This window comes from Melopsittacus undulatus, chromosome 3 (genome assembly GCF_012275295.1).
Source record: "Melopsittacus undulatus isolate bMelUnd1 chromosome 3, bMelUnd1.mat.Z, whole genome shotgun sequence".
Lineage (NCBI taxonomy): Eukaryota > Metazoa > Chordata > Aves > Psittaciformes > Psittaculidae > Melopsittacus > Melopsittacus undulatus.
In genome coordinates, this window is record NC_047529.1 from 108065828 (window position 1) to 108092329 (window position 26502).

The following is a 26502-nucleotide window of genomic DNA, read 5'->3' on the forward strand; positions in this document are numbered from 1 at the left end:
TGGCCACATCCACACTTTGGGTAAATTGAGAACAGTTCATTGCAGTAAAATCAGATTTACACCCTTAGCAGATCTCACAAACCCTCTGTGCTGGTGTCTGGTGTTAGTCCTAAATACCTAAAAAAGGCACTGAGGCACAAGAAAACCCCTCATCTTTGTGCAGGAGAGCCCTGTCTTCTCATGCCTAGGATCAGCTTGGCTCTTTCTTCTCCAGAGGTCTGGTAGCAGGCTCTGTCTGCCAAGGTGGCCGTCTTGAAGTAGTGGCTGGCAGAGATCTTTGTGCAGTGCTGCCAATCCCCAGGGCACAGTGGACTCTGCCTGTGCTCCTGCCCACTGTAGCCTTGGTACTCTATGTCTTGTTGTGTCTCATTTACTAAATGAACTGGTTGATTTAATTTATCACAGGAGATATGCATCTGAGGGAATAGAACTGATCATAACCTTGTCCTGGTCTATCTGATGAAGCAGTAGTTGTGTTTTTTCAAACTAAGTGTCAGTTGACATCAGTCTATAGATCTTTGGAACAGACATCTGACTTTGGGACTTATTTGAATCATTAGCAGCTTCAGGAAACCTGACATATGTCAGACAAAAAAAAGACACTTTGGCCTAGATATTCACACACATGTAAGCAGTAGCCACAAGATAAATGCAAAGTTTAGTCATCTTATAGACAAGCAAGGGAATAGTGGGAAGGTTGCAGCATCCATTTCCTAAGCTTGCCCCCAAAATATGTGGGTGAGTCCCTGCCATTGCATTTTGGTGACGTGTCCTTGACTCTTGTCATGAAGGAAATGCAATGTGATAATCTGCCTGATGTGGCATTGAGTCTGGGGTACTGTTGGCTTGAGTTGCTCTGTGGGCTGACTAGATCTGCACTTCCTTTGGCAAACATTTAGCATCTCTTCCAACTAACCTGACAGGTCCCTCCTGAGACAGCTCAACCAGAAACATTCTCTTCTCACCTGCCTCCCCAGTCTTTGTTCCTCTCCCCCATGGGCACATCCTGCCCTAGCTGGAGGAAGGCTGGAGCTGCAGGAGCCAGGCTAAGCCAGCAGACCAGAGGGGCTGGCAGCAGTGTCACCTCTGCATTCAGGCTGCCGTGGGCACTGTTTGTACTTGGCTTTCCCTCTCCTGAGATGCGTCTAAGTGCTAGTTCCATCGCAGGGCCCTTTGATGAGTGAAGCACTCTGGTATCCTTAGGTGACCCATGCAGTCATATGCCTTAGGAAATCCTTCCCTGTGATTTTACAGAGATAACTGAGGGCTGAGGTTGCTTCTGGCTTCTTCCTCTAGCTGCTACCCCAGCTTTAGGGTACAACTGACCTCTTGCACAAGCAGTAGAGCATATACAGGGCTGTCACATAACACTGGGCTCCCATGGGGCTGCTCCTTGCTAGACTGAGAGGCTGCTTTCTCCTCCTGACAGGCTACACCAAACCAGAGGTCACATTTTAAAATGATTTCCTCAGTTCACAGTGATGCTGAGTAACAGTGACAGATGCCTGCTCAAATGATGCTAAAGCCCTGAAAAACAGTCACAAGCCTCAGATGGAGCTTAGTGTTATCCAAGGCTTTGGAGATTGGAGATTGCTGGTTGTGGTGTGTAGATGTTTATGTTCTTCCTCCTTGCTCCACCACCACTTCATCTTTGTCTTTGAAAAGGCAGGAAATACTGACTGCAGTTTCACCTCCTATTATCTTGGTTTCCTTGGTAGCCTAAAGCCCATTGGCATCTCCTCAGGCCAGTTTGCAGCCCTGAAGCCATGTTAGCTATTTGAAGGTCTCTGCTCTTAGGAGTACCTTGGGCTGCCTGGCTCACTACAACATCTGGGGTGCAAGGTTCTGCTGCTGTTACTTCCCTGCTGGCCACGTGAATGCTTCCTGTGCTGGGATTTAGAAGATAATGTAGTTTCTCATGGGAAAAAAAGCAGGAATTGTCATCCCAACTGATACAAATAAAGGAAGAGATGGGGTAAGATAAACCTTTACATGTTTGTGAATGGTGAAAACCATTTAACTCAAAGGTTTTCATGGGTTCTGTGGTGTTCAAGTGACTTCTTCCCACCCCTACTCAAATTTCTTCATTTTCTGCATCATTTTCTCTGGCTTTCATCTAGGGCTGAAAGAGACAAGGCATGATTGGAAGTGCCTAAAACATTTTCAACGGGACTGGGTTCCATAGAAAGTCATTCTGTCAAAATAGAACTGTGTGAAAATCTGTCAGTTTAGATAAAGACAGTAGCAGGACAGCCTGGGGGCAAGAGGGGAGGATCCAATGTCAGCTATTGAACTGATGCATATATCTAGCTCTGAAGGCTTCACTTCTTATGATGAACACAACAGCTTAGGAGAGATGGTTATCACCACCCTGTGCATCCCATAGTGCTTTGCTGAATGAGAGGATGGTCCTGCTTGGAGAAGATGTGGGTATTAGGAAGGTTTGAATAGATCCTGGCCTGATTTAGCTGGGGGATTCAATATATACATGAGTTACAGGATTAACTTGCTGCTGCTGAGGAGCCTCGTGGGTGCAGCTCCAGCCCTGTCCTCAAATGAGGAACAATTGGTTAAAAATGTAAAGCAGGTTTTCAAAGCAGTTTGTAGCAGCACGGGCGCCAAGAACAGATGTTGGAGCTTGCCCTGTAGGGCTTGGATCTTCACAGATGCAGGACTAATTTGGCACCTGATTTCCCAGGCTGGTGGTTTACACAGCAGCTGACAGTGTGCGTGGTTGGGATGACTGGAACATGTTCACTGCAGGATCAGGTATACCCTGCTTCATCTGACAAAGAAGTAGTTGCCAGAAGGCCCTTTGGGTGCAGACTGTGGCTTTGAAAATGAATGCTTGTTACATGCTGAAATCCTGGGCAGGCTGCTCAGAAAGCCAGGTTTTATTTCCACTAGCTGGTAAGGAGTAGTATGCTAAGAAGTGCAGGGTGTGAGATCACAGTGTGAAGTCCTTGTGGACCTGGGTCTGCTATGAAGAGGTGTGTTTTCCCTTCTAGAAGCCTAAAAACCCGAATGAAATGGGACTTATATTCCTAGGAATTCAACGCCTGCAGCTGTTTTGGAGTCAGAGAGAGGAGTTAGAGCTGCTGACGGTGACAAATACCAAAGGGGTGGAAGTGTTTCCCTGCTCTGATAATTCATACTAATGCAACCCAAAGCCTTCACCACTCAAAGTCAGGGCAGCTGCAGGCGTCCCAGCTCTGAGATCAGGGCAGCCATTCTTCACTTCCCTTCTGGCACCCAGGAGAGGTTGCAATCTCCCAGGAACATCTTTTGCCCTTCAATTTTCCAGACCCAGACTAACTTCTGCCTTCCCCTCCATTGTCAACATCCCTGCTCAATTCACGCCTATACACACACAAACAGCAGAGAGATAACCCTTGCCTGGGCAGTCCGAGATCCTCAGGAGATGCTCTTGGGAATGATAAAAGACATTCAACTGGAATAAACATTGGAGTAAACTTCTGGGAAATACTCCTTGCCTAAGCAGTGTATCTGTATATGGGTGATACTTTGTCCAGCACATCGGGAAACACTGGTCAAACTATCAGCTGCTTCTCCTTTTCTCCCAAGCAAAACATCCACGAGTGAGAAAGAGGATAATCCCAGACAGCTCCTGTTGTATTGCAGGTTTTACACAGGAAAAAGTCTCTGCTCCTCCAAAGTTTATTTCTTGGGCTGAGGAACTGATAAAGAAAGTGACCATGAAAAGCAGCATGAGAAATAAAAGCCTCCAAGACAGCCCAGTGGTCACAGCAAACCAGCAGAGTGAAGGTCCCACTCCTTTGATACAAAGAGGAATTTTAGCCCTGATTTCTGTGATATTTGGGAGCAGAATCCCAGGACTGGCAAACATTTGCTATACATCACCTCTCTCCTGCTGCCAGCTACAAAGCATTTCTGCTGCTCTTCCTTGGAAAAAGAGCATTGTGTATTGTGTGGTTAGTGGTATTCCTGTCCCTCTTTTGCTGATTTTCCATACACTTGGTCCCCAGCCACAGCCCAGTTCTGGCTATGAAATCCTTTGCCTCATGAACCACTTTCTTCCAGCAGCTTTTGTAGACATTTCCTTTGGCACTTGCAGTCCCCCAGTGACAGTTTTTGGGAAGCTTGAAACATCCTAGTGACCAGTCCAGGTGTCTCTTGAGGTCAGTGAGGTCTGTGCTTGGTTTCGGAGGGGACAGCATCCAACAAACCAAAGTGTTTGCGTTTCAGGTAGAAGAATGCTAAGAATGAACCTTGATCGTTCACCTTCTTTCCTTTCCTGTTACAGGAATGGACATACACATACAACCACCATGTCCGCCAGCAGCAGCTGTGCTTGTCTGTGTACACCCTCTTCCCTGGCTCCCAAGTGCTGCTGTCACCTTGCAAAGAAGGTGACAACAAGCAGGTAAGCCATTTCATTCATCCCCCTTTTCCTTTGAAGTTCCCTTTTGTTCAGCATAGTATTAGCGCACATCAAATGGCCTGTGTGCTCCGACTTCATCTGGGAGGCACAGCTGATCTGGGAGTACAGACTCTGGCCTATTCAGCCCTTTGCCTCTTAAATGAGTGTGTGGATAAGGATGTCTATTAGTGTGGGTGGTGATCTGGATACTTATCTGCAAAAGTCGAACCAAAACTGGTAATTTAGCTCACACAGGCTGCCAGTCAGCCAGCAGATGCTAACATTTCCCTGCAATTAATCATCGAGCTGGCATTTGAACCAATGACCTGGGGAAAAAGCTGTTAGTAACATACTATCTTTCTGAAGCCAAGCAAAGGCTGAGCTTAAATGAGTGTGTTTCTGATGGGAGAAATGCTCAGTGTGTGCTCTGCTCCATGTGGGATTGAGGGCCCTGTACTTCTCAGCATCAGGCCACAAAAGCTTAGTGACAACTCTCCTCTTGATGCAGGAACAGCATAGTAAAAGCATAACGAGGAGGAAGCTTCCTCACTCCTGTTTCTCCTCTTGCATGTGTTTCTCTCCTCAGCGATGGGGTAAAGTTGGGTCACACATTGAACACATAGCTTCACGCTTCTGTTTGGACACTGAGACGATTGGGGACACGAATGAGAGTACCAAAGAACTTGTCATCAACCCTTGTGAGAGCACAGCCATGAGTCAGCGCTGGGATATGGTGATGTCTTGACCTACTGGAGGACTTACACAGTGAGGATGGGCACTGAGGTGTTGCTACATGCAGTCAAGATGCACCAGATGGAGCTCACATGCAAAACCACTGGGGTTCTTGTGTACTATGGGACAAGAGAAGGATCATTCAAATAAAAATAAGGACATGGTGCTCCAGGTTGAACAACGCATGTTGCCTGCAAGACATGCAGCCAGTATTGGCCTGTTGGGGGCCATACATTCAAAGAGAAGGGATGGCAAAAAAACTTGGAATGCTTTAGAGCGATACCGAAGCTCCTGCTATGGGCACTACAGAACTTGTGTGTGCACAGTACTGAATTAATCTCACTGGAAACACAGGTAGAAGGGCCTTGGACACCAAAAGAAGACTTGGACTCAGCAAACAAGCATTTTAATGGCTTTTGGGGGGTGAGGCAGGTGTGCAAAGAGGGATGTGCCAAGGGATGCTAAGAAACGTCACCTGGGATCAAGTGGCAAACACTGATTTATCTTTGCACTTTTCATTGCTGTGGATGAGTTTGTCTTCTGCAGACAGCATGGGTGGAGCTGTGTTGCACCTTTGAATCTGTATCTGATCCACATACATGTTGTGTATACAGAGGCAGGGCAGTCATTTATGGCTGTGGCCAGGATTAAACCAGCAAGGAGCAGGGGGAATCCTGCTCTGTGCTAACTGCACATGGGGATTGTTGAATCTCCAAAGCCCAAGCAAACAGAGGATTCAGTGTGTGAGATTAAAGGATATAAACTGCTGTGAAGCTGGGAGGAAAGGCAGTAACATCATTATTTCTCCTCTCTGAAGGTCACGGGTGAACCTTGATCACTGAAATCTCCCCTCAGTCTTGCTATGTGTCTCTCACTGCTTCTGGACTAAGTCAAATTTCTACTTTTCTTCCATAAAGGTTATAGTTTTGGTAATTGAAGGTAATTGTGTTATATTTCTGTTTCCCAATTTCCCAACTACAGAAGAGAGGACTCCCACGAAGTGCTGCTACCGAGTGAACAGAGGAGGTAATGAAAACTAGAGACTGTTTTTAGAAGGAAAAGTAATGTTACCTGGTATTTCTTCCCAGGTATCTTGTAGCCAAGTACTGAAGGAAAGGTTTGGAATTCCCCCAGTCACACTTGTGAGCAGGGAACCTTGGGTCACAAAGTACCCCTCTCCCAGAGTCACTTGGCATAGGCAGACATGGCAGAGATTGTTTCTTCAGCTTTTGGACATATGTTATTAACCAGGGGTCATACCCGTTGCTATCACCATATGGAAGTGAGGTGACTGCCAAAGGAGAATAGGACAGAATACGGGGTCTTGAGACTGGTCCTAGGACTAGAAGTTCCTTTCCAGCCTCTTTCAGAGCAGCTCCCACTACAGCGACAAGTAACAGGTAGTGAATCACCAAGAGATGTGCACTCAGTTCTTGTGTAGTACCACCTCTCCAAAAGAACTTGAACAGGGCTGTCAGTGTGACTTGACAGAAAATACAGTTTGTGTTTCTAAAAATGCTAGGGTTTAATGAAAATCCTACCCTCTGTTTCATGCGCTGCAAGCTACAGGTAAAATACCATAAGCCTTTGAGTGCTCTCAGCATCCCTTCTTGAATAAATTGCTGGCTTTCAGGATTTCACTGCCTCAGTTTCTCCTCCCTCAGTGCTGGGAGAAAGCTGTATACGTAAATCTCCAGCTTTAGAGGCAGAACCAGTGTAACTCTTTATGTACAAAAGGTTGAAGGGTATAAATGCTTTCTGTGTGCTGCAGTGATTACTAACCTCATCAAGCTCCCTTGATGCAAACCTCAAGGACTTCGGTTATGAAAGGGCTGGAGCAAGCTGTCATTTCATAGCAGGACATGGCATTATTTCCATGTCACCACTCTGCACAGGAAACAAAGGGAAGCACTTAAAATGGAATGGACCCATTTTACAAAGAAAGGGTAGTGACCTTGGGTTCCTTCTATTTGATGGAACCAGGGAAATACCACACCTACTTTTCACACCGGTGATGACAGGCGAGTGGTAGTAGTTCCCTGTCTAGTGCTTACAAGGGAAATCAGCTCCCAAGAGCCTGAAACTTAACATGTTCATACCTGTACTGTGCCCAGTTGTTGGCACTTTGACTGAAAATTCAAAGAGCTGAACAATTTGGCATCAGTTTCAAAGTCCAGCACCCGGCAGGTACAACTCTGAGCAGCACCTCACACCTTACTACCTTTATTATTTGCCACCAAAGCTGACAACAGCAGTTCTGCTGACTGCCAAAGCTCTCTAAACAGGGACTGCTCTTCCTTGCCTTAGCAGAAACAGCTACCTCACTACCCGTGTGTGGGGGACCTGCAGGGATGTGTTCCAGGAAGAAGTTGTTTGACCAGATTTCAGCTCTCTTTTGGGAAACCCAAAGGCTATACCAAACTCCTATTCAAAAAACATGGGCTAAAGGTGATCACTGTGAACTTGTCTGGGGTGGTGGAAGGCAGGTAGTGGGGAAGGTGACATCAGGCATGGTGTCTCCTACCAGAAAGCAGCATCATTCAGCTAAATCTCTTGCAGGCACAAAAGCCATCAAGTACCTAACAGACCTGGGAAGCAGTGGCCGCTCTGCAAGCTGGTGATTGTGTCTCACGCATCAGCTGTAACCCTTAGACTGCAGCTTATTTCATGGTCCAAGAAAAGAGATTAACCCTATGGATCAGCTGTGTTTTTGGAGAAGTCTGAAAGTATCAGCCTGACTCCTGGGAAGCTTTATATAAGCAGGCAACGAACCCACAGTCTCCAGAGTTAGCCCCGATATGGCATTTAGCAAATCTTCTGCTTAGCATCCCTGCAAAGAGACCTTGCATCATGTCAGGGGGAAGGTTAACTGCTGCTGAAAGCCAACTCATACCTTTATTTCGCTCACTAAAATACACTGGAGACATATGAACCTTTTTTGCTTTGGATCTGTTACTTGCCTAGACATCTATTATCATGCTGTGCAGATATACATGACATTGACAGGTGTATCTTGATGGGCTGCTGTGCCTATACCTCTTAAGCCCTAGTGTCATTTGGTAGTAATACTTTTTGGTAACATTTTGCACTGACTTGAAGGAAAAAGATAGTAGAAAATATGGTTCTTATCCTGGCTGTTGAGCTTTGTGACAGCCTTTATGAATTCCAGATAAGTCACTTCTTGTGCCTTGGGAAAATTAGATTCAGAACAGGAAACTCAGGGCTAGAACTTTTAAAAAGCCAAACAAGGCTATGCAAAAAAAACCCAAACAACCAAAATGCACCTTAGCCTTCCCCTTCCCTCCCAAAGGAGATCCATGCTCCATTTGGAACAAATCTATCTGGTTCTAGTTGGCCTGGAGAAGTCTACCTTGCTGCTTATGTGATTACCAAGTATTTTACACTCATCTTCTTCCTGTAAGAGCACAGTACTATAAGACAGCAATGCAAACCGTCAGCGATTGGAACCTCAGCTTAACAACATTCCAATGTAGTAATTTTGTGGTAAAGAGATGGAAACTGAATTCAAAGATCTTTGATTGTCCTTGATGCAAGAGGAAAATGGGGCTGGGGGGACTATAGTTCAAGACAAACACCAGCCCTGAGTGTTAATCCCTTCTTCTATTTTAAGGAGAAACTTGGGACAGCTTCCTTCACTTCCCTGCCTCAGTTTCCCAGAGTTTTAGTGAAGACTGAATGTTAATTTTCCTTACCGTATCCTGTACAGTGCTGTGTTTTAGACTGATGACCAAAACAATCTTGATAATACACAATGTCTTAGTTATTGTTTTGCTTGCACAATGTCAAGGCCTTCTCCATCTCTCAGTCTAATGCCCCAGAGAGTAGGCTAGGGCTGGTTTTGGGTGGCTTTTTTCTTTCGTTTTCCTTCCTTTATTAAACTGTCTTTATGTTTTCCTTACTTTTGCCCTTCTGATTCTTTCCCCCATCCTGTTTGGCAGGGAGTGGGTAGGGGCTTAGCTGCCTAAACCAACCAGGGTCCATAGTGTAACAGGCTGGTATTCTTCATGGCTTGGATGCTGATCACAACTGTGCAATAAGATCTGTGCTGCTGAAATACCAAATCTTACAAGCTTTAGTGAAAAGCTGTGGGCTAGAATTGTTTGTAGAAGTGGTAAAGGAAGCAAAATCAAGCAGGTTACACATGAACAGCAGCAGAAACTGTAGCTCATTTATGTTCTGGCTAAATTCATTCTGAACGATCAGTCCAGCTCCAGTTTTAATATGACGCAGCTGCTTTAGGTGGCTGAAGAGTTAAAGGAAAGCCTTGTATGGATGTCCGGCTTACACTGAGGCATAAGGGCTGAAATCCAGTGGAATTATCTCAGATTTATGGATGTTTTCCATATGTCCACTGTTCTGTTACTCACTGGAAGTGCCTTCAGAACCCTGTAAGAATAAAAACCTGTTACAAGCTACTACTTCTCCAACTGAGTCTAATTAAGTTGTGAGTTGAGCTGCATTTTAGCTTAGAGCTGGCGAAAAGCAACATATATATTTGAAGGTAAGAATGCTGCTCTTGTGGTGTAGGGGGCTGTTTTGTTTTCTCTGGTATTACCTGGGCACTGAGGAAATCCAAGCTGCTTGCTTGTAATGCACAAAAGAAAACATGACTGAGTTTCAAGGCTGGGTTTTGCCTAAGTGCTGGTCATGTAATGTATTGAGTTTCCATCATGAGTGGTGTCTCTCATTTTAGTGTGATTTACATGAAAAAGTGTCCAGACAAGATGCTGTTACTATACAGGGTTATATTCAATTGTAAAACCAACAAACTATGGAGGAAAAAGAGGAAAAGGTGCATTGAAAGCTTGTATGCAACCGGATACATGTAATGAATGACATTGCAAAATCAGGACTGTTCTCAGGTTGGAAGGCTTTGGAGTCTGTGCGTCAGTAGGAATGTGTTTAGGGTGTTTATAAGAGAAGGGTGAAACAAGAGCTCTGAAGTGTAAACAAATTTACTGATTGTAAAGGTACTTTTTCCTGCAGCCTCTCTGACCCAAGCTTTCTTACCTTGGGCTGTGAGCTGATTGCAGACACAAGTGTCCTGGCTAACCTGTTGCCACCCCTCAAAATAAGAGAAGTGAGAAGAAGCAAACTCCTATCTAAAGGTCAAGTTGATACAAATCTTACTGGTTTTCGAATTCCTTAGTTTTACCCTATGTGAGAGAGAGGGCTGCTTTCACTGTAGGGTAGTAGTTGTCAGTGCTACAGTAGGGAGTCCTTTGCCAGGACACTGGGAGCACACAAAGCACCTTAATGCTGTGGCAGAACCCTCTGCAGAATGATCTGGCCATGGGCTGCACTTTTAGCTACACCACAGGGTCAGGTTTGTAACAGCACCAGAGCAAAGTCCACCTGATCCTCAGTTTCCTTACTGAAAAGAGCATGCTGTCCCAGATGGAATGACACACTTCACTCGTAAGACAGAAGTAGCAATGTGTTTATTGATATTAAACAGTGATTTAACAAAGTTTGTTATTAAATGCTACAGTAATTTAGCAAGATTTGATGGTAAGGTACACTTGAGTATTTACTGCATAGAGGACACTGTCAGACAAAACTGTCAAGGAGACCCTCCCTTTGAGCATGAGGTTCAGAAAGGACCCCCTTCTCAGATAGGAGTCTTGGTGTGGTTAGGTCGAGACTTAGTCTAAGATTTGGTCAACAGTTTATGCCTAAAGCATTATATATGCACAATCAATCCTTTATAGCACTTAGCTAAGAATTCAAAGTTTATCATGCTGATAATCACTTACCAAGGACCTGTTGCAGCAAGGAATCTCTCAGCCTCAAGGAGTAAACTGGAGAGGTGTCCCCACTCAAGGAGAGATCCTCGTGTGCAGCCTGCTGCTGTGCAGGAGAGCTTGATGGGCTGTGGGCTGTCTGCTATTTATGGAATAAGAAAATTGCCTTGTAGTCATGTCTGCATATAGACTACAGAAGTTAGGGTTTTCTCCAAACTTGGCTTGAGTTGGACCTTGACCAGGACTATGGTTATTGCAGGGTGCGTGTCGCTCTCATTAGCCCTTGGCTATTGTCTTGTTATCTGTCTGCCCAAATCCACTTAGAGCCTGATGCAACTATCACAACTCAGGTATCTAGTACCACCACCACTGATGGTTATCATTTGAGCAGAGTTACAGGAAATAAAGGTCAGGTGTGTGGGGAGCACACCAGCACACACATGCCTCTGCAGTGCTCCTGTGGTCCTTCAGAGCAGTCCTGCTTTAAACATGCACTACCTGGTCCCAGCTAACTATGACCATGGAGATACATAATGATCCATATGTCTGTTGTGCAGAGGATCATAGAATGGTTTGTGTTGGAAGGGACCTTAAAGCTCATCCAGTTCCAACCCCCTGCCATGGGCAGGGACACCTTCCACTAGACCAGGTTGCTCCAAGCCCTGTCCAACCTGGCCTTGAACACTGCCAGGGATGGGGCAGCCACAGATTCTCTGAGCACCCTGTGCCAAGGCCTCAGCACCCTCATGCACATAAAGAACTTCTTCCTAATGTCTAATCTAAATCTCCCCTCTGTCAGGTTAAAGCCATTTCCCCTTGTCCTGTCACTTAATGCCCTAGTAAATAGTCTTCTCCAGGTTTCCTGTAGGCCCCCTTTAGGCACTGGGAGGCTGCTACAAGGTCTCTCTGGAGCCTTCTCCAGGATGAGCAAGCCCAACTCTCCTACCCTTGTCTTTATGTTTGTGTCTCTGCAGCAGTCAGATACAGTACCATGCCTTCTTTTCCCAGCATTGGAGAAGCTGCCTGAGCCTATTTTAATGGAGGTCAGCATCCTGGTACTGTAATGCTGTTCTTGCATTTGTAATGTTTTAGATGAAACAGTGTTAAAGGCACTTTGAGCAGTTCTCAGAAATCCTGATCCTGCTCACCATTTCTGGATCACCTCATAAATATCTAGCCTATTTTCTCTGGCAGAAATGATTGTTTTCTCTTATTGCACTCAAAGTCTATATGCAGTCACAACCTGATCCAAAGATATTACTAACATTAGCTCTGATCCTCTTGGGCTAAGCCAACACTATTTAAGAGTTTTATTGGACTTTAGCTGTCCCAGGCTGCTGACAAGAACACACAGCAATGATCATTTCACAAGAACCAAAAGAACATGCAGTGCTGAGAGAGAGTGCTTCTAATCCTCATCCTGAGGCTACTTTCCCTGCCTTACTAATCCTTGGGGAGTTGATCTGGGAAGGACTGTGGACAAGCTAAGGTGAAAGGGAGCTTTCCCGGAGGTCTGACAGTGGTGGGAAGTGGTGGGAAGCACAGCCTGACACATTAACTGATGAAGAGCACTGTCAATGGGTTCACAAGATTCACAATAATCTATGGAGCTATGATGCTGATGCTGATGCAGTGGCTCAGGTGAGACCAGGGACTAACCAAGAATGGTACAAATCGTCTGACCATGACCTGTTCCAAGGGTGCAGAGAGCCTCTGTGGACCTCAGGTCAGCACCCTGCACTGTCAGGGTTTATTATTGTGACTGATAACAGAACCAGTGACTCTGTCTGCCCTGGAATGCTGTAAGGGCTAAAAGGAATCTGCTTATCTATGTACAGCATATTTTCACTTCCATTAATAAAACCATTGTTCGAGTGGCAATGGATTATTCAGTGCTTTGAAAGTGAAACCTTGATCTGGACACAGCACATACATTGGCAATGGGCATTACTTGTCCTGCCTCTGCAGCTTTGCATTGCCAAACACTGTATATTTGCAATGTATCCTTAGCTTGAAAGATCACAGCCATCGCATCTTGAAATTGATTTTCTTCTGCAGAGAGGTGTTTGAAGCAAAACCCAATTTGGCTTGTATAAACTACATTAGAGAGAAGAAGATGTCCCTCAGAGTACATGGGATCACCTTTGAAGCCATTTTCACCTTACTGTGAATAACAAGTTGCACAATAAAAGGCATTTCTTACAGCTGATCTGATCTCTACCCATCTGTGAGTTGGCTCTGCAATGAGATAAACCTATCTACTCTAATTCAGGACAGGTGTACTGTATTTCCCAATCATATCAAAGAAACTCATGAGGTCTGGTGGTGGAACCCAAAGCATATTACTAGGACAAGTGAAACAGTTTTATCTGCTCCTGCTACCTTCAGGAGGAAGCAAGCTGGTCTGTGAGGTTCTACCTGGGCTGCTAGTTGGTAAGTGGTGGCTCTGGACCATGACCCATGCATGCAGCTTGCTTTTCTCCCTGCATAAATTCAGTGTCTTGTATTTTCCTTCTCCCTTCCTCTGGCTGATTTTTCCCTTTCAGTGTGGTCCTCAGCTGGTGTCTGTTCAGGTACCTTGGCAGGCAACCTACAGAAAACAACAAAACAGAGAGTGTGCTTTCAAGGGAAAAGCAGTGAGAGGGGGAAAAAGGGACAACACAAGAAAACCATCACCTTTTCTTTCTTTCCTTCTCCTTTCTTTCTCTCCCCTTCCTCCCTGTCTCTCTTGGTCTTTTGTATTAGCTTTTCCTGATGTGTGCTAACATCTAAGTTTTAGGATATCTAAGAGGTATCAGGGTTTAGGACACTACTTTGGTACTGGAGATACAGGTGTATTTGCAGTCCTGTCTGCAGTCATCCCCTCTCTTCCCTCAGCACAAGGCTACCAGCTCCATTTGTGCCAAGACTGGGTATGTTTTGTGGGTCCTGCACTGCTGTTTTCCCTTAGCAGGAGCATTACCCCCAGACAGGAGCAGATGGACTCCTAGCAGGAGATGAAATTCAGCTTGTCCCTGAGACAATAGGAAAAACACCATGGCTGACCAGGGGCAAGGGAGAGGGTGACATTCATAGCTGAGCTTGTTGTCTTCTGTGGCAGAAAGAAAACCTTCTGTTGGTTTGCTTGTATGCAGCTGTGGAAAGGAAAGGTCCCATATTCATGTATCACAATAATTGATGGTAGTTGTCAAAAGGTGCCAGAGATCGCAAGCATCCAGAAGGGAAAGGAAAAATTCATGGTGCCTCATCTGGATTTTGTAAGAAGTAACTGGATTGAGGGAAGAGAAAGAACATGTCCTTAACCTGCCTTCAACTTTTTGTGTCATAATAATAGCAGCAGCTGTGGGTGGGAGGGTGGATGGATGGATGCAAAGGGACTACACACTATCCAGTCTGTGTTCTGAAAGGTCAGCCCTGATCTGTTTTAATGTGAGGCAATGAGGGGTTTCTAAGTCTTGTGTGCTCGAGTGTACAAGGCTGTGCTGGGGCCTGAGGAGCTCTGTCTCCAGAGGCTTACAGTGATAGCTTGTGGAGGATATCAGTGGTGAGCTGCTGATGGCCTAGGTATTCCTGGCATGATGTGCCTGCTCCTGCAGGCTGATGTCAACCTCAGTAGTTCCAGTGGGAGCCCATTTACCTCTGGTGAAACCTTGATGGAGTGAGAAGCCAGGTCTGTTCAGGTAGTTGGAAGTTGTTCCTTGGAGGCTGCTCTTTCTAGGGCACTTGGCTGTGTGGTGCATCCTGATTGTTGGCGTATAGTCAGCTAATTTAAATCACTCAAATAAAGCCCTTATCGGTGTGTGAGACCAAAGGATGTTAGTGGGCATGATGGCAAGGAAGGCTTTTATGAGCTACTTCATAAAGCCAAATCCTCAGGAGCTACTGAGGCCAGATTTGAAGATAATACAATTTTATTGTTTTCCCCCTTTTTTTTCTTTGTTTCTGGTATCAAATCAACTTAAAAACTGGAGCACTCAGTTCATTCTTCTGAAGCCAAGAGTGTGGCTGCAGGCTCTTCACTCAGTAACATAAAGGGATTACAACTCAACTGAGAGAAGTAGCCTGAGAGAAGTATGAGCATGAATGTAGAGTGGCCCTTTGCTGTAGACCATGTGGATCCCTTGCATAACGTGCCTTGAAAGAGCCTCCCAAGCCTTAGGAGTGATTAATAATGAAATCAACTAATAATAAGATCTGCAACACAAAGAGGAAACTAGCCAGTATTTTGTTACGGGCAGAAAATGAGCAGACCAGCAGGGGACATGCTGATCGTGTCTGATTCATGTTGTCTCTATAATCGCAGCTAAAGTTTTAACAGCCCAGGAAGATGAATTACCCACTCTAACCACCACACGGATCAGCAGGGGGTTTATTAGAAGCAGGCTATCATTTAACAATGTCAGGAGTGTATTTATTATTAAACAGTAGATTCCACAGTCTAAATGGAAAGCTATTACTCCTCTTTAGACACCAAACAAGATATCTTCGTAAAGCCAAATGGCCAATATATTGCATGCTTGCATGAACACAAATACTGTGTCCACTTTACTGGACTTCAGGGCTTTCTGCGTTTAGCTGGAGGCAAATAACCTGATGTGTTTAAAGCTACTGGAGGACAAAGCTGTACACATGTTAGCAGGGAGTTCTGAAAGTCAAAACTGACTTCACCCCAGTGGCTTGGTGAGAAACCAGAGAGGATTCTGGGTTTCCCACTGAGGTGTTGGTTAAAGTTGATTATGTGTGGACCATGGGACAAAAACAGCACACATGAAAAGTCTGCACTAGCTGCTAGGCTGCTTTCTAATATGAACTGTGTATTTTCAGCCTAGAGGTTGCTTAGAGTCCTTTTCTATTCCTTGAGAACAATGTCCTTGTCCATAGGAAGACCAATCAGTTAAAATGTATGGTAATACTCAGCAAACACTCTGGTTTTATTTATCACTACATTAAGCTACCCAACATGGAAGCACAAATAATATAGTTCCTGTAAGCTAACACTTAATACAGTAATATTTCAAGCTGGATTTGTAGGAAAGGGTTGGTGCTGCCCGTGTTTTCAGTTCGACTTTGTAAATCCGAAGCATTTCTGTAGGACAACTAAGATACAATGCTCTCAACCTGTAGCACAGCCAAACTGCTCTAAGCATTTCACAGTTCTGCTGTTGCTGCACAGTCAAATGGCAATCCCAGCAATAGTCTTTGGTCTGACCATAGAATCATAGAATAGTTAGGGTTGGAAAGGACCTTAAGATCATCTAGTTCCAACCCCCTGCCATGGGCAGGGACACCTCACACTGTGGGAGTCACTGTGCACAGCCACCTGGCTGATGGGACTGTTGATGTTTGTGGGCTGCCACAACTGGCTTTGAATATGGCAAAGCAAATCTTTCCTTTGCGATTTATGAGGCCTTCTCAAATATGCTTTCAACCTAAAGGTTCTGATGGGACATTCTTTGAGATATGGAAAAATGGATTTTCAGAATTCAGAAGCCAAAGTGCAGAAGGAGCTGAGAGGTGGGGCAGGCATGGAGCAAACAGAACAGACTGACTGCTGTTGACTTTCACCCTTTTGTAACAGCTCTCTGAAAATACCCAGATTCTGAAGTTTAACCAATATCATACAAATTTCTTTAAAGTTCTTAGTTTCACTTTCAATTAATTGCCTTCATTTCTCAAATTAAGGATTTGTGAATATGCTAGACTGGAACTGTGACATGCAGCTATACAGGCTTAATGCTCTTCTTTAAACCTACTCTTCACCAAAGGTTGCTTTGGTGAAGTTGCTTTGTGAAAAGTAAAGTGAACCAGTTGAATTATCTGATGCTGTTTCTTGTCATGCATTTGGAAGAGGACATACTAAAATGTCCATTTGGATTTATTGGGAATGGAAGTCAGACTTTGAATGGTCTTGCTATAGCAAGACTTTCAGATAGCTTCACCTTCAGTGTTCAATTTCCCCAGTCAAATTTAAAGTTCTTTTGTGTTTCATTGCTGTTACCATCAGCTACTTCTTCTGCTGAACACAGTCTGTCACTGTTCCCTGAATTACCTGTAACCATTATCCATGATCAAGTCATAAAGCGAATTTGATATCGTCTCAACAGGAATGATTTTCATCTAGGCATGATGAATACCTCTTGCACTCCAATAGCTTGGATTTAAGCCATGCATAATTTTTGCATTAATTATATCATTACTGTTTAATTGCTGCAATTAGCAGCATCTCTTTCCCTGAGACATCACTGTCATTATATGGCCTCTGCATTGGAAAAGGCTCTCGCTTCTGCAGGCTCCCACCTGTTGGGGCAATCTGTGCTGGTTCTTATGTATGGGATGTCCACACAGAAAGTAATTACATGGTCCCCAAATGACAAGTCTGATTGTCTTCTGCAATATAACTGTAAGCAGGAAGAGTTTCTTCTGAGAATAGTGAAAACCTGTGTTCAGTTGATCAAAAGAAAGAGAGTACCTGAGCTGCTACCTCATCTTTGTGAAGGCACCTGAAGGTGAGTATAAAAAATGAGTATAAAATGGTGCTTCTCTGGAATGGTCATTTTCATATCCTCTTTGTGTAGCTTCAGACAGTTACACAAAGTAAAGGGAAGCTGGAATCAGGCCTCAACCTGGATTTTAAGGAGCTTATAAACTTGACTTATATGTCACCATGATAGTGAGTGCCACCTGGAAGTGATATGCATGATGTTTAGGCTAGGAAATGAAGACCAGGCTGGGAGTGTGTATCAAGAGGCAGACCAATGTTTAGGTAAGTGTGACCACACTCTTCAAAAGTACTATATAGAATCATTAGGGGTGAAAGAGGCCTCTGGAGGTCATCTGGTCTAACCTCCTGTCAAGGCAGAGACACCCTGAGCAGGTTACACAGGAACGTGTCCAAGTGGGATTTGAATGTCTTCAGGGAGACTCCAGACCCTTTATAGCTGGTCACATAAAGCAGAAAGGGGTTCAGTTCACAGCTATTAGGATAATGGTTCTGGAAGACTCAAATGCTTTCTACTGTCTGGTGAAAATGTTACATGGTGGACTAGTGACAGGAGTGTCATCTGTTAAGTAGCTAAGAACACTTTTGTTGTCATCTTGTGAGTGCTTTACGAACCTACTGCTGCAACTGCAGTAGGGAAACTCTATGCAGAGCCAGTGATTGGTTTGTAAGACCTGTGGGAGCCCTGTCATGATTAACTTAATGGAAGCACCTTGTAGTCGGGCACAAGACCCTCTGCTTTCATGTTACAGCCAGGCTGAGGGAAGCCCAAACTCTTAGAGCTGCAAGCTTCATTTTCACTGTGTCTGTCTTTTTGAGGTACAATTGTCGACTTTACCTCTTTCCTGCCTTCTGCACAATTGAAGCCCATTTTAGGTAATGCCAGAAGGATGTCAGTACAATAGGGTATTAATCCTACAGCAGTAACGTCTGGAGAAAACTACCAGAACTAGAGCATCCTCATGATGTTAGCTAAGTACCAAAGTCCATGGCTGTGCTCTGTAGAGGAAAGGGCTGGTTTCTCTGAATTAATCACTCTTCCAGTAGTCTGACCAGCCTTTAAGAGATTATGCGAAATAAAGCTATACTCTGTTACTCAGAACAGTATTAGCTCTTTCAGGAGAGTCGTACTTTGTACATGATTGCTGGATTCAGGAGGCTTCTGCATGTGTCTCTGATCTCCCACTCAGTGTTATCTGCTAATGGCACCATCAGCCATCATTACTTTACTGCAAAATATCCATCAAGCAACAAACTCTGGTATTTATTTAGCAGCAGGAAAAGTGTTCTTCGTGCCTTTAAGGCATTCTGCCTTAAATAAGGGTCGGCCACCCTGCCAACTGCATAAAATGCCTTCACTCCGAGTATGAAACCTTTGAGTAAAATGAAAAGAAATGCAAATTCCTGCTTTTAATTCTCAGTTATACTTTTATATATATGTGTATGTTCCCTCTTTTTAATGTGTGTGATGGGAAGGCTCTGTGAGCTTCTGGAGGCTTTTTTTTTGATGCAACAGCCGTGTTTTTTCTGGGAGTTCCTATTATTATTGCATTCATTTGAGTTTGCTTACACAGACAAAAATCACTCAAGCAAAATCACTGCTGATCACTCTGCAAGTGGGAATGATGTTAAGGTGACAGTTACACAGGCTGAGTTGTGTGGATATAAACCATCTTCACTGGTTGGAAAAGTCCCCTTGGGAGGGGCTCAGTCTTCACTTTCAAGTGCTTAGGAAGAAAGGCAGCAATTACAGAATGTGGCTTTGGGTCACTTGAAGTCACCCAGTGATGGACATTTATGGCACGTATTACCAGCTTTTTAAAAGGCATTGTTCTGTGCCAGTGATTACCCGCTGTATAGGTAATTGTAAAACAAACTCCATATTCCATTTGACACCCTTTCTAATTACATCTCACCTTCATTAGGCTATTAAAGTGATAAATGCCAGCAATTACACTGAACTCCAGTGAAAACCCTTTGTGCCATGCGCTGACTGCAGTGCAAGTGGTTTGCCCAGGATCCTGGAGGAGCTTTGCTGGTGCAGTGAAGCCCCGAACAAAACAACCCCAAAAAGAAAAGGAAAGAAAGAAAAGGGCCTGCAAACAGCTTGGCTTATTAGACAGTATCTGACAGTAAAGTCTATACCCAGCATTGAACCATGTGGCTGGCTGGGGCTTATCTGCTCGCAGCAAGAGACAACTTCTCAATTTAATCATATCTGTGCAGGAGGGGGAAAAATGAATGTATCTGATGTATGATTTGATATGGAATAAGGTGTTCGGATGTGGCACCAGTGGATGTGCCATGGTCCTGTGTGCTTGCTCTCCTGTGTTCTTGCACACACAGAGGTGGAAAGGTACCAAAATGTTTCCCTTCTGGAAAGTTAGGGAAAGAGTGAGCGAGGTTTGGATTTGTGCCGATAAAAGACTTTCTCCCTGTCAAGTGATCATAGGGGAGCAGCAGGAGAGGGAGCACGGGAGCCTGGGAGAGGGACATCCTCCTCCCCTCCTCCTCCTTTGATTGTTTTCTGCAGGGCTCTTTCTTTTACTGTTTTCCTCATACTTCTCTGTGCCATATCACTCTTTCTCAAGCACATTTTCCTGGAGGAAAAGAGTGAACTTCCCTGAGTTAGAGGGAACTGAGAGTTGTATTTCCTCTGTCTCTGATGCCCACCAGCCTCCCAAGGGAGCAGGAAGATGAACTGGTATGTTTGGAGCAGTGTTATTCAGTGTGTGTGTGGCTGGTGTCCATCAGAGCTATGCTATCATCCCAAAGGTGAAATCATCTGTCTGATTCCCCTAGCCTGGGTGGCTTGGGCTGGCTATTGCCCTGAATACAGCCCCCAGCCTGGTTGGAATGAGGAGTGGGTTGGATGCCCAAAAGGGAGCTCCTCTGCAGGCAGGGACCTTGCCTGAGGGCTTGGAGTCACCTTGGGGTGCCCGTGCTGCAGTGCTCTGGTGGCTGGCTGATGACTGGATGTATATAGCTTTAGAGCAATTGCTGCAGGTCTGCTCGATTTTAATCTCGTAGCAAATGCAATTTCAAAACCTCACAACACTTTGTTACTGCCATGTGTGCAGTTCAGCAGATGGATCAGCCAGCCACTGCAGAAGCAGATGTTTCTTTTCCTGATGGATTGAGCCAACACGGGAGATGGAATGACTGATATTTATTTATTAATAAATATTATAGCTTCTGCAAACTTTTTCCTAAGGGTTTCTGTAGGGCAGGTGTTATTATTGCCAAGAGCATGCCCTCAGCTGCACCCAGGCTTACCCAGCTCCTCTTGGGAGCCAAACATCCGGGTTTTCCTGCAAGAAGGTAATTTCCCAGGGAAGGGCAGCCAAAGTCACCTCTTTTTATCATTTCTGATCTTCCTATGGACAGATTGAGGGCTTCTCAAATGCATTCGCTGTCAGGAATTATTTGCTGAATATGGCCATTAGTCATTTCTGATTTATAAATTTTTCAGTCCGTGAGCAGCTCAAAGTAAGGTATTTGAGATTCAAACTCCTGGCTGTGCTGATGCGTTGATCAGCTGGTCTGAACGCATTAAGGTACCTGATGTGTTTCTATTTTCTGCCTAAAATCAGTGTGACCTTAGCCATGTTTTATACTGCTAAAAATAGGTCATTAAAATCCTTAGTAGCTGGGCCTGTGCCTTCAGAATATGACCCAGAGTAAGGAAGAAACAGCTGTGGGCTGCTTATTGATAAATGATAGCAGTGGACTTCTCTCCAGCTTCTTTTGACAAGGATAGATTTTTAATCCATGCATTGCTTTGCTGTATCTGAATATCTTGCAGAAGCACTCTGAGCAAAGTTATCAGCATCTGTCACATATTATATCTTCCCTTTTACCAGAAAAAGACCCAGGTGGCGGAGGATGATTTGTTTTGGTGTGAATGTCTACTCTAATGAAGAGTGTTCCTAGCAAAGCTTTCTGCGTGTCGCTAGCTACAGACTGGACACTGCAATAGTCTGTTGATGCAGAAATTCTGTGTGATTTCACCCAAATGACAGAAACTCAGTCTACTTTCAGTGATTCAGTCTGCTCAACACTCATTCCATTTTCTGGGACTGAAAGCTTTGCTCAGAATACCATTTTTGAATATATCCTTCCCAAGTAAACTTATTTAGAAGCAAGTCTGTAGAAAAGTGACATGACAATAGCAGGAACCTGGAAAAAAATGGACAACAAAGCCTTTAAAAGAAGAAGAAAGATAATTCCTCAGCAAAACAAGGGGATTATACTTCCATTGAATGCCACCCCATTGACCTACTTGCCAAATGGGGATGCTCACAGTCTTGCTGAGCTACCTTGCCATCGCCATTACGAAAGGCACTCTCACACTGCCACCACCCAGTCACCTCCTGGCTACACATCCTCTTGGTCACTGGGAAAAGAGATAGAGAAATCAATGGGAGTAACCCAGTTACGTGCAAGGGTGGAGTTCAGACCTGGTATAACTATGTGCAAAACCAAAGGTGTTGGTGTGACTTTGGGGCAGAACACTCTGTGATCCAGCCCTGCTCTATGAGCCACAGGGCTGACTGGAGATGTTTGTAAATGATTTATGTAATCAAGAGTAAACACATCTACGTGTGAATCAAAGCCAAGCTCAGAAGGAAGGATTGGTGCTAATGAGGCTTTCTGGATGTTGCATTAACTATAATCCTACTTCGGGCACTACAATTCAGGCATTAATACCTACTGCAGATGATGAAAGCAACACAAGTCAACTTTCCTTGCTTTGGTGACACCTGACTTGCTGCCCATGAGGAACACAACACCAGGTAGTGATCAATAGGTAGAGTCAGCGGATCTGGTGTTTGCAAATATTTATTTTTCAATCACTTGATATAAGCTTTAACAAATGGCTTTGCACCGATGCAGATGCGAGGGCAGGCATTACAAAAGTGCTGGAGAGGAATGGTGAAAATGAAGAGCAAAATCAGCATAGGAGAAAGATGTAGTATCTTATGTTGGACCTATTGATATAGATGCGGATGAAAAGAAGCAGGGAAGCACTCAGACAGGTGAGCTTTTCTTCAGGTCTGAAACTAACCCTAAAAAGGTTGGTTTTGATGGCTAGCAAAGAAGTACTATTATTTACCATCTGCCAGTTTGCAGGTGAAGATTCCCTGCCAGCCTGGATCAGATTGCCTGCCTTTGGGAGAAAGTTTGCAGTATGGACACATGCCTCTTGGCCTTAGTGCCAGACTCAGGCCATTGGCATATCCTGTTGTATTTGGTGAAGTCTAGTTGTGTGTGGCTTGTGCGTGATGTGGCCACAGACCCCAGGCAGGGCAAAGGTACCTCTGCCTTGTCCTAAAAGATGTGCTCCCAGCTACACTGAGGTTGTTTATTCGTTCTGTCAAAGCCAGTGGCATTTGTTTCACATCCCGAAGCTCAGCAGGCAGTTGTATATAGTTTTATTGGGAAATCTAGACCTTGAGCTAATCCCTGCTTAGAGAAACAAGGACTTCAGGTGTGTTTCAGAGATGGACTCTTGAATTATGAATGGGAATTCATTTTCCAATTAAATGCTTTCTGCTTTCGCTTTAGATTGTCTCTCTGTGAATGCTTCACCAGTATAACTTTCTCTCTGGGGTTCTGACAAACACCAAGGGGTATAAAAGCACATGGGTCAAGCTCCTTGCAGTGCCCTGATAATACACAGTGGGGCACAGCCCTGGCAGTCCCAGTCACCAGCTTCAGCATAGTCCACTGTGAGTAGTAACAAGGATTTGTTAACTCTGCATTTATTGCTCAGTGTTGAATGAGATTATGGGATCTAATCTGCCTCTAAGGTACCACTGGTTGTAGTGGCAAGAAGGGCATCGGGTGTGTAATTGGAAGGAGGGGGAGTTAAAAAAGTGGCTGTATATCCATCCTGTTGCAGGCCTGGTTACACAGCAAGTAAATCAAAAGCATAGAAACCTTCATAAAATGTAATTTTATGGTAATCACTTGTCTTTTCCACAGCACATAACTGTGCTCATTAACAAAATGCCCAGAGATTTACTAATCAGTTTGGTTAATTGAAAAAAGATTAAAGATTAAGTGTTCAGAAACTTCCCTGTGTTTTTTATATACCGAATTGTTAAAACACAATAAAATGTTTTTAATAATTTATCATTCTGACATGGAGTAATTGCTTGTTATTACTGTTTGGATTACAGAAGTCCTGGAAGCTCCAGTCAGGGATCAAAGTCTTACTGTATGAGGCACATAATAAATAGCAGCCTGCAGCCCCAAAGAAGCTGCAGGATGGGGTATCTATACACACCATTTTCAGGTTTTGTCACCCAGCAATACAGTGACCTCATCTGTCTCTCTCTGACAATCCAGCTATTTAGTATGATACCCATCTTTGTGACTTCCTTGTAAGATGCTTCAACGCTATCTGTAGCCCATAGTTAATTGGACCATCCCTGGTGCTTTGGTAGGAGGATATAAAGGGAGTGGAGAAGAGGAAGGTAATTCTTTGTTCTAGGACTCTGATCCATCACAGCCTGCAATATTTCCTCCTCAATACCATTCTCTGTCACTCACTAGGACATATATTGAGTCAAACACATTATAGTTTGATTCTCCAGCTAATGGCTAGTGAGGCCTGGTCTCAGTACACTGCAACAAGCACAGTAATTGAAATTCAGACTGCAGGAGAGAAATAGCTTAGTCTTCATTTCGGCACATCACACACATGCTTATACAGAGTTTTCTCTTGGATGCAGTAAACAAGGGGCTTGATTCAGTATTGCCTCAAAGCCTTATTCCACATTAGCAAACAAAACATGACAGTACAGAATGGTCCCAGCATTGTTTTGTTTTAAGTTCAAAGTGTCTCATCTTGCTCTGGAGAACAAACTTTCGATGGTTCACTGTGGCACAGTCAAGGTCCTTGATTGTTCTTGGGAGCTGTTAGGATGGTGTTGCCTTTTCTTTCCAATTAGTGAGTCAGAAGAGCTGCTTTTGCTGAGCTCTGCTCCATACTCACTGCCTTCTTGCATGGCTCACCAGCATCAGAGCAGCTGAAGGCTGGGGAAGGATGAGACCTTTCTCACCAAGTGGATTATGGGGCATGTGACAGGTCCTCATCCAGCTCTTGCTCCATCTTAAAACCTCTCTTATATTAGTGCTGGTATACTGAGATTTGTGGTTTGGTGTGGGATTTTCTAATAAGCTCACCAAATTAAAAATTAACATGTTTTGTTATAGAAAAAGTTAAAACTAAAAATGCCTCAGGAATTGAGGCACTATCATATTGTTTTCCAGTCTATTTCCAAACTCTTCAGGGTGCTTCCCAGTATGGTATTATAGCAGTTTTGCTCACCTGAATGGGGAGCAACCATTTCCAAGTCTGGTACCCTGGGGCCAGTCTTACTGTGCTCTGTCCACTCCTAGTGTCCTTCTTCCCTTTCAGGCATTGCCTTGCATTTGACACTTGTTTACTGAGTGAAATAGTTTTCACAGAAGTTACTAAAGACTTTGCATTTCTATTTATATTCTTGTTCTATAATTTTGCCCTGTTTCTATCCTGGTTTATGACCTATAGCCTCCTGTGCTTGACCACATGAGTTTTCTAGGATTTAGTCCTCTTCCTTCTCCTCCCCCAGGGAAAAGGTGTTCAGCAGTATAGCACAGTTTGGCTGGAAAAGTTTAAATGCAGTCTGTGATGCACTTCCTTAATACATTGTAAAATATAGGTAATCAGGGAAGAACATTAGTTGAAATGTCAATGAGAAGTGTCAGAAACATTCATTAGGGACTGTATGCTGTTCTCTCTACTGGTGCCTTGCTCTCCCTGCGTGCACTGAGCCCTAGCTAAATGCCTTATCTATCTGTTTAAGGTATTTAATTAATACCTCAGCTATAACACCAATCCTCATTGTTCTGCATACTGATAGAGCAGCTCCGAGAGAGCAGACCTGCATTATCAAAGCATGTTGTGCAGCTCAGAGAAGAGACTTTCATCCTGACAAAAGAGCTCAGGGCTGGAGCTGCTCATGCACATAATGGGAGCCTGCTGCCGGCACATTGCAGGGAGAGAAGTTACAGTAAAGGGCCAGCATGAGGAATGTCATGCCAGCCAGCATGCCTGGTGCACCGCAGGCTTGTGGCAACAAGCTGGAAAATGAGAGCAAACACATAAACTCTTTAAGGGCACTGCAGCGGCATGTGCTGGTGTATTTGTTCATACAGGTCACAGCCAGACTCTCACAGTTCTTGGATAGCAGAATATGGGGAGGATGCTTTTTCTCCAACAGGCATTTAGCCATTTGTATGCCTGAATCCATGCTGAGTCCTGATGCTGTGATGCTGAGGATGACTGCCCCAGGGAGGGCACCATTGAGCTCTATACCTTAAACTGTATACTTAACCTCTAGACCTTCAGCAGATAGTCTTTGCTTTTGGCTCAAATAGGCTTGAGCCTTTCATGTGTCCCAGGCACTAGAGCACTCACTAGAGCCACATTGCAAAAGAACAGTCAGTCTTTCCTTCCAAGTCTGTGTTAAAAGTTCATCCAAATAAATCCCTTAACTCTTTCTATGCCATATCTTCTTGCTGCTTTTTTCCTCCTTTGTTGAATGCAGCCCTCGAAAACAAAACTGTCTCTATTACTGGAGGAGCCCACTTCTGGCTGGAGATTTTCTTGATGGCTTTGCCACCTTTCCTATGCCTTTCAAATAACGGGTCATCATCTCCTTTGATTTGAGCTCAAGCAACACCAGTGAACGGTGTTGCACAGGTATAGCCTCAAGGATAAGCTGCACTATCTTTATTAGGGGCACTATTTTGCTCACTTGTCCATCAGATGAATGAGTTCAGAGGCATCTGGCTACAAAGTCATCAGCATGAGAAAACATGACTATACTCAGGGTGGTTATGTTTAGGTTTGGCTTGTTTGGTTGGTTTTATGTGGTGGTGTTGGGTTTTTCCAACTGGCCAACCCTGTGATGTTGGCAAGTGCTGATGCTGTTACAAATACTGTGAGATGACTCTTTTCTTGGCCAAAATTATTCTTAGAGAGAGACCAAATGGGTCTCTAGTGAGAGGGGGTACGGAGCATGGATTGAGTTTTGTAACACAAAGCTCTA

The 26502-nt window shown here is 44.3% G+C and overlaps 1 protein-coding gene across 2 annotated transcripts in view; it reads left to right on the forward strand.

Annotated features, from left to right (window-relative positions):
* GALNT14 (polypeptide N-acetylgalactosaminyltransferase 14) overlaps positions 1-6072 on the forward strand; it is a 97810-nt gene extending 91738 nt beyond the window's left edge. For both annotated transcript variants that reach the window (XM_034060670.1, XM_034060669.1), the window contains exons 14-15: positions 4286-4405; positions 4989-6072. In XM_034060670.1, coding sequence (XP_033916561.1) covers positions 4286-4405; positions 4989-5147 — 279 coding nt within the window. In that variant the 3' untranslated portion in view covers positions 5148-6072. The remainder of the gene's footprint in view (positions 1-4285; positions 4406-4988) is intronic.
* The last annotated feature ends 20430 nt before the right edge of the window (positions 6073-26502 follow it).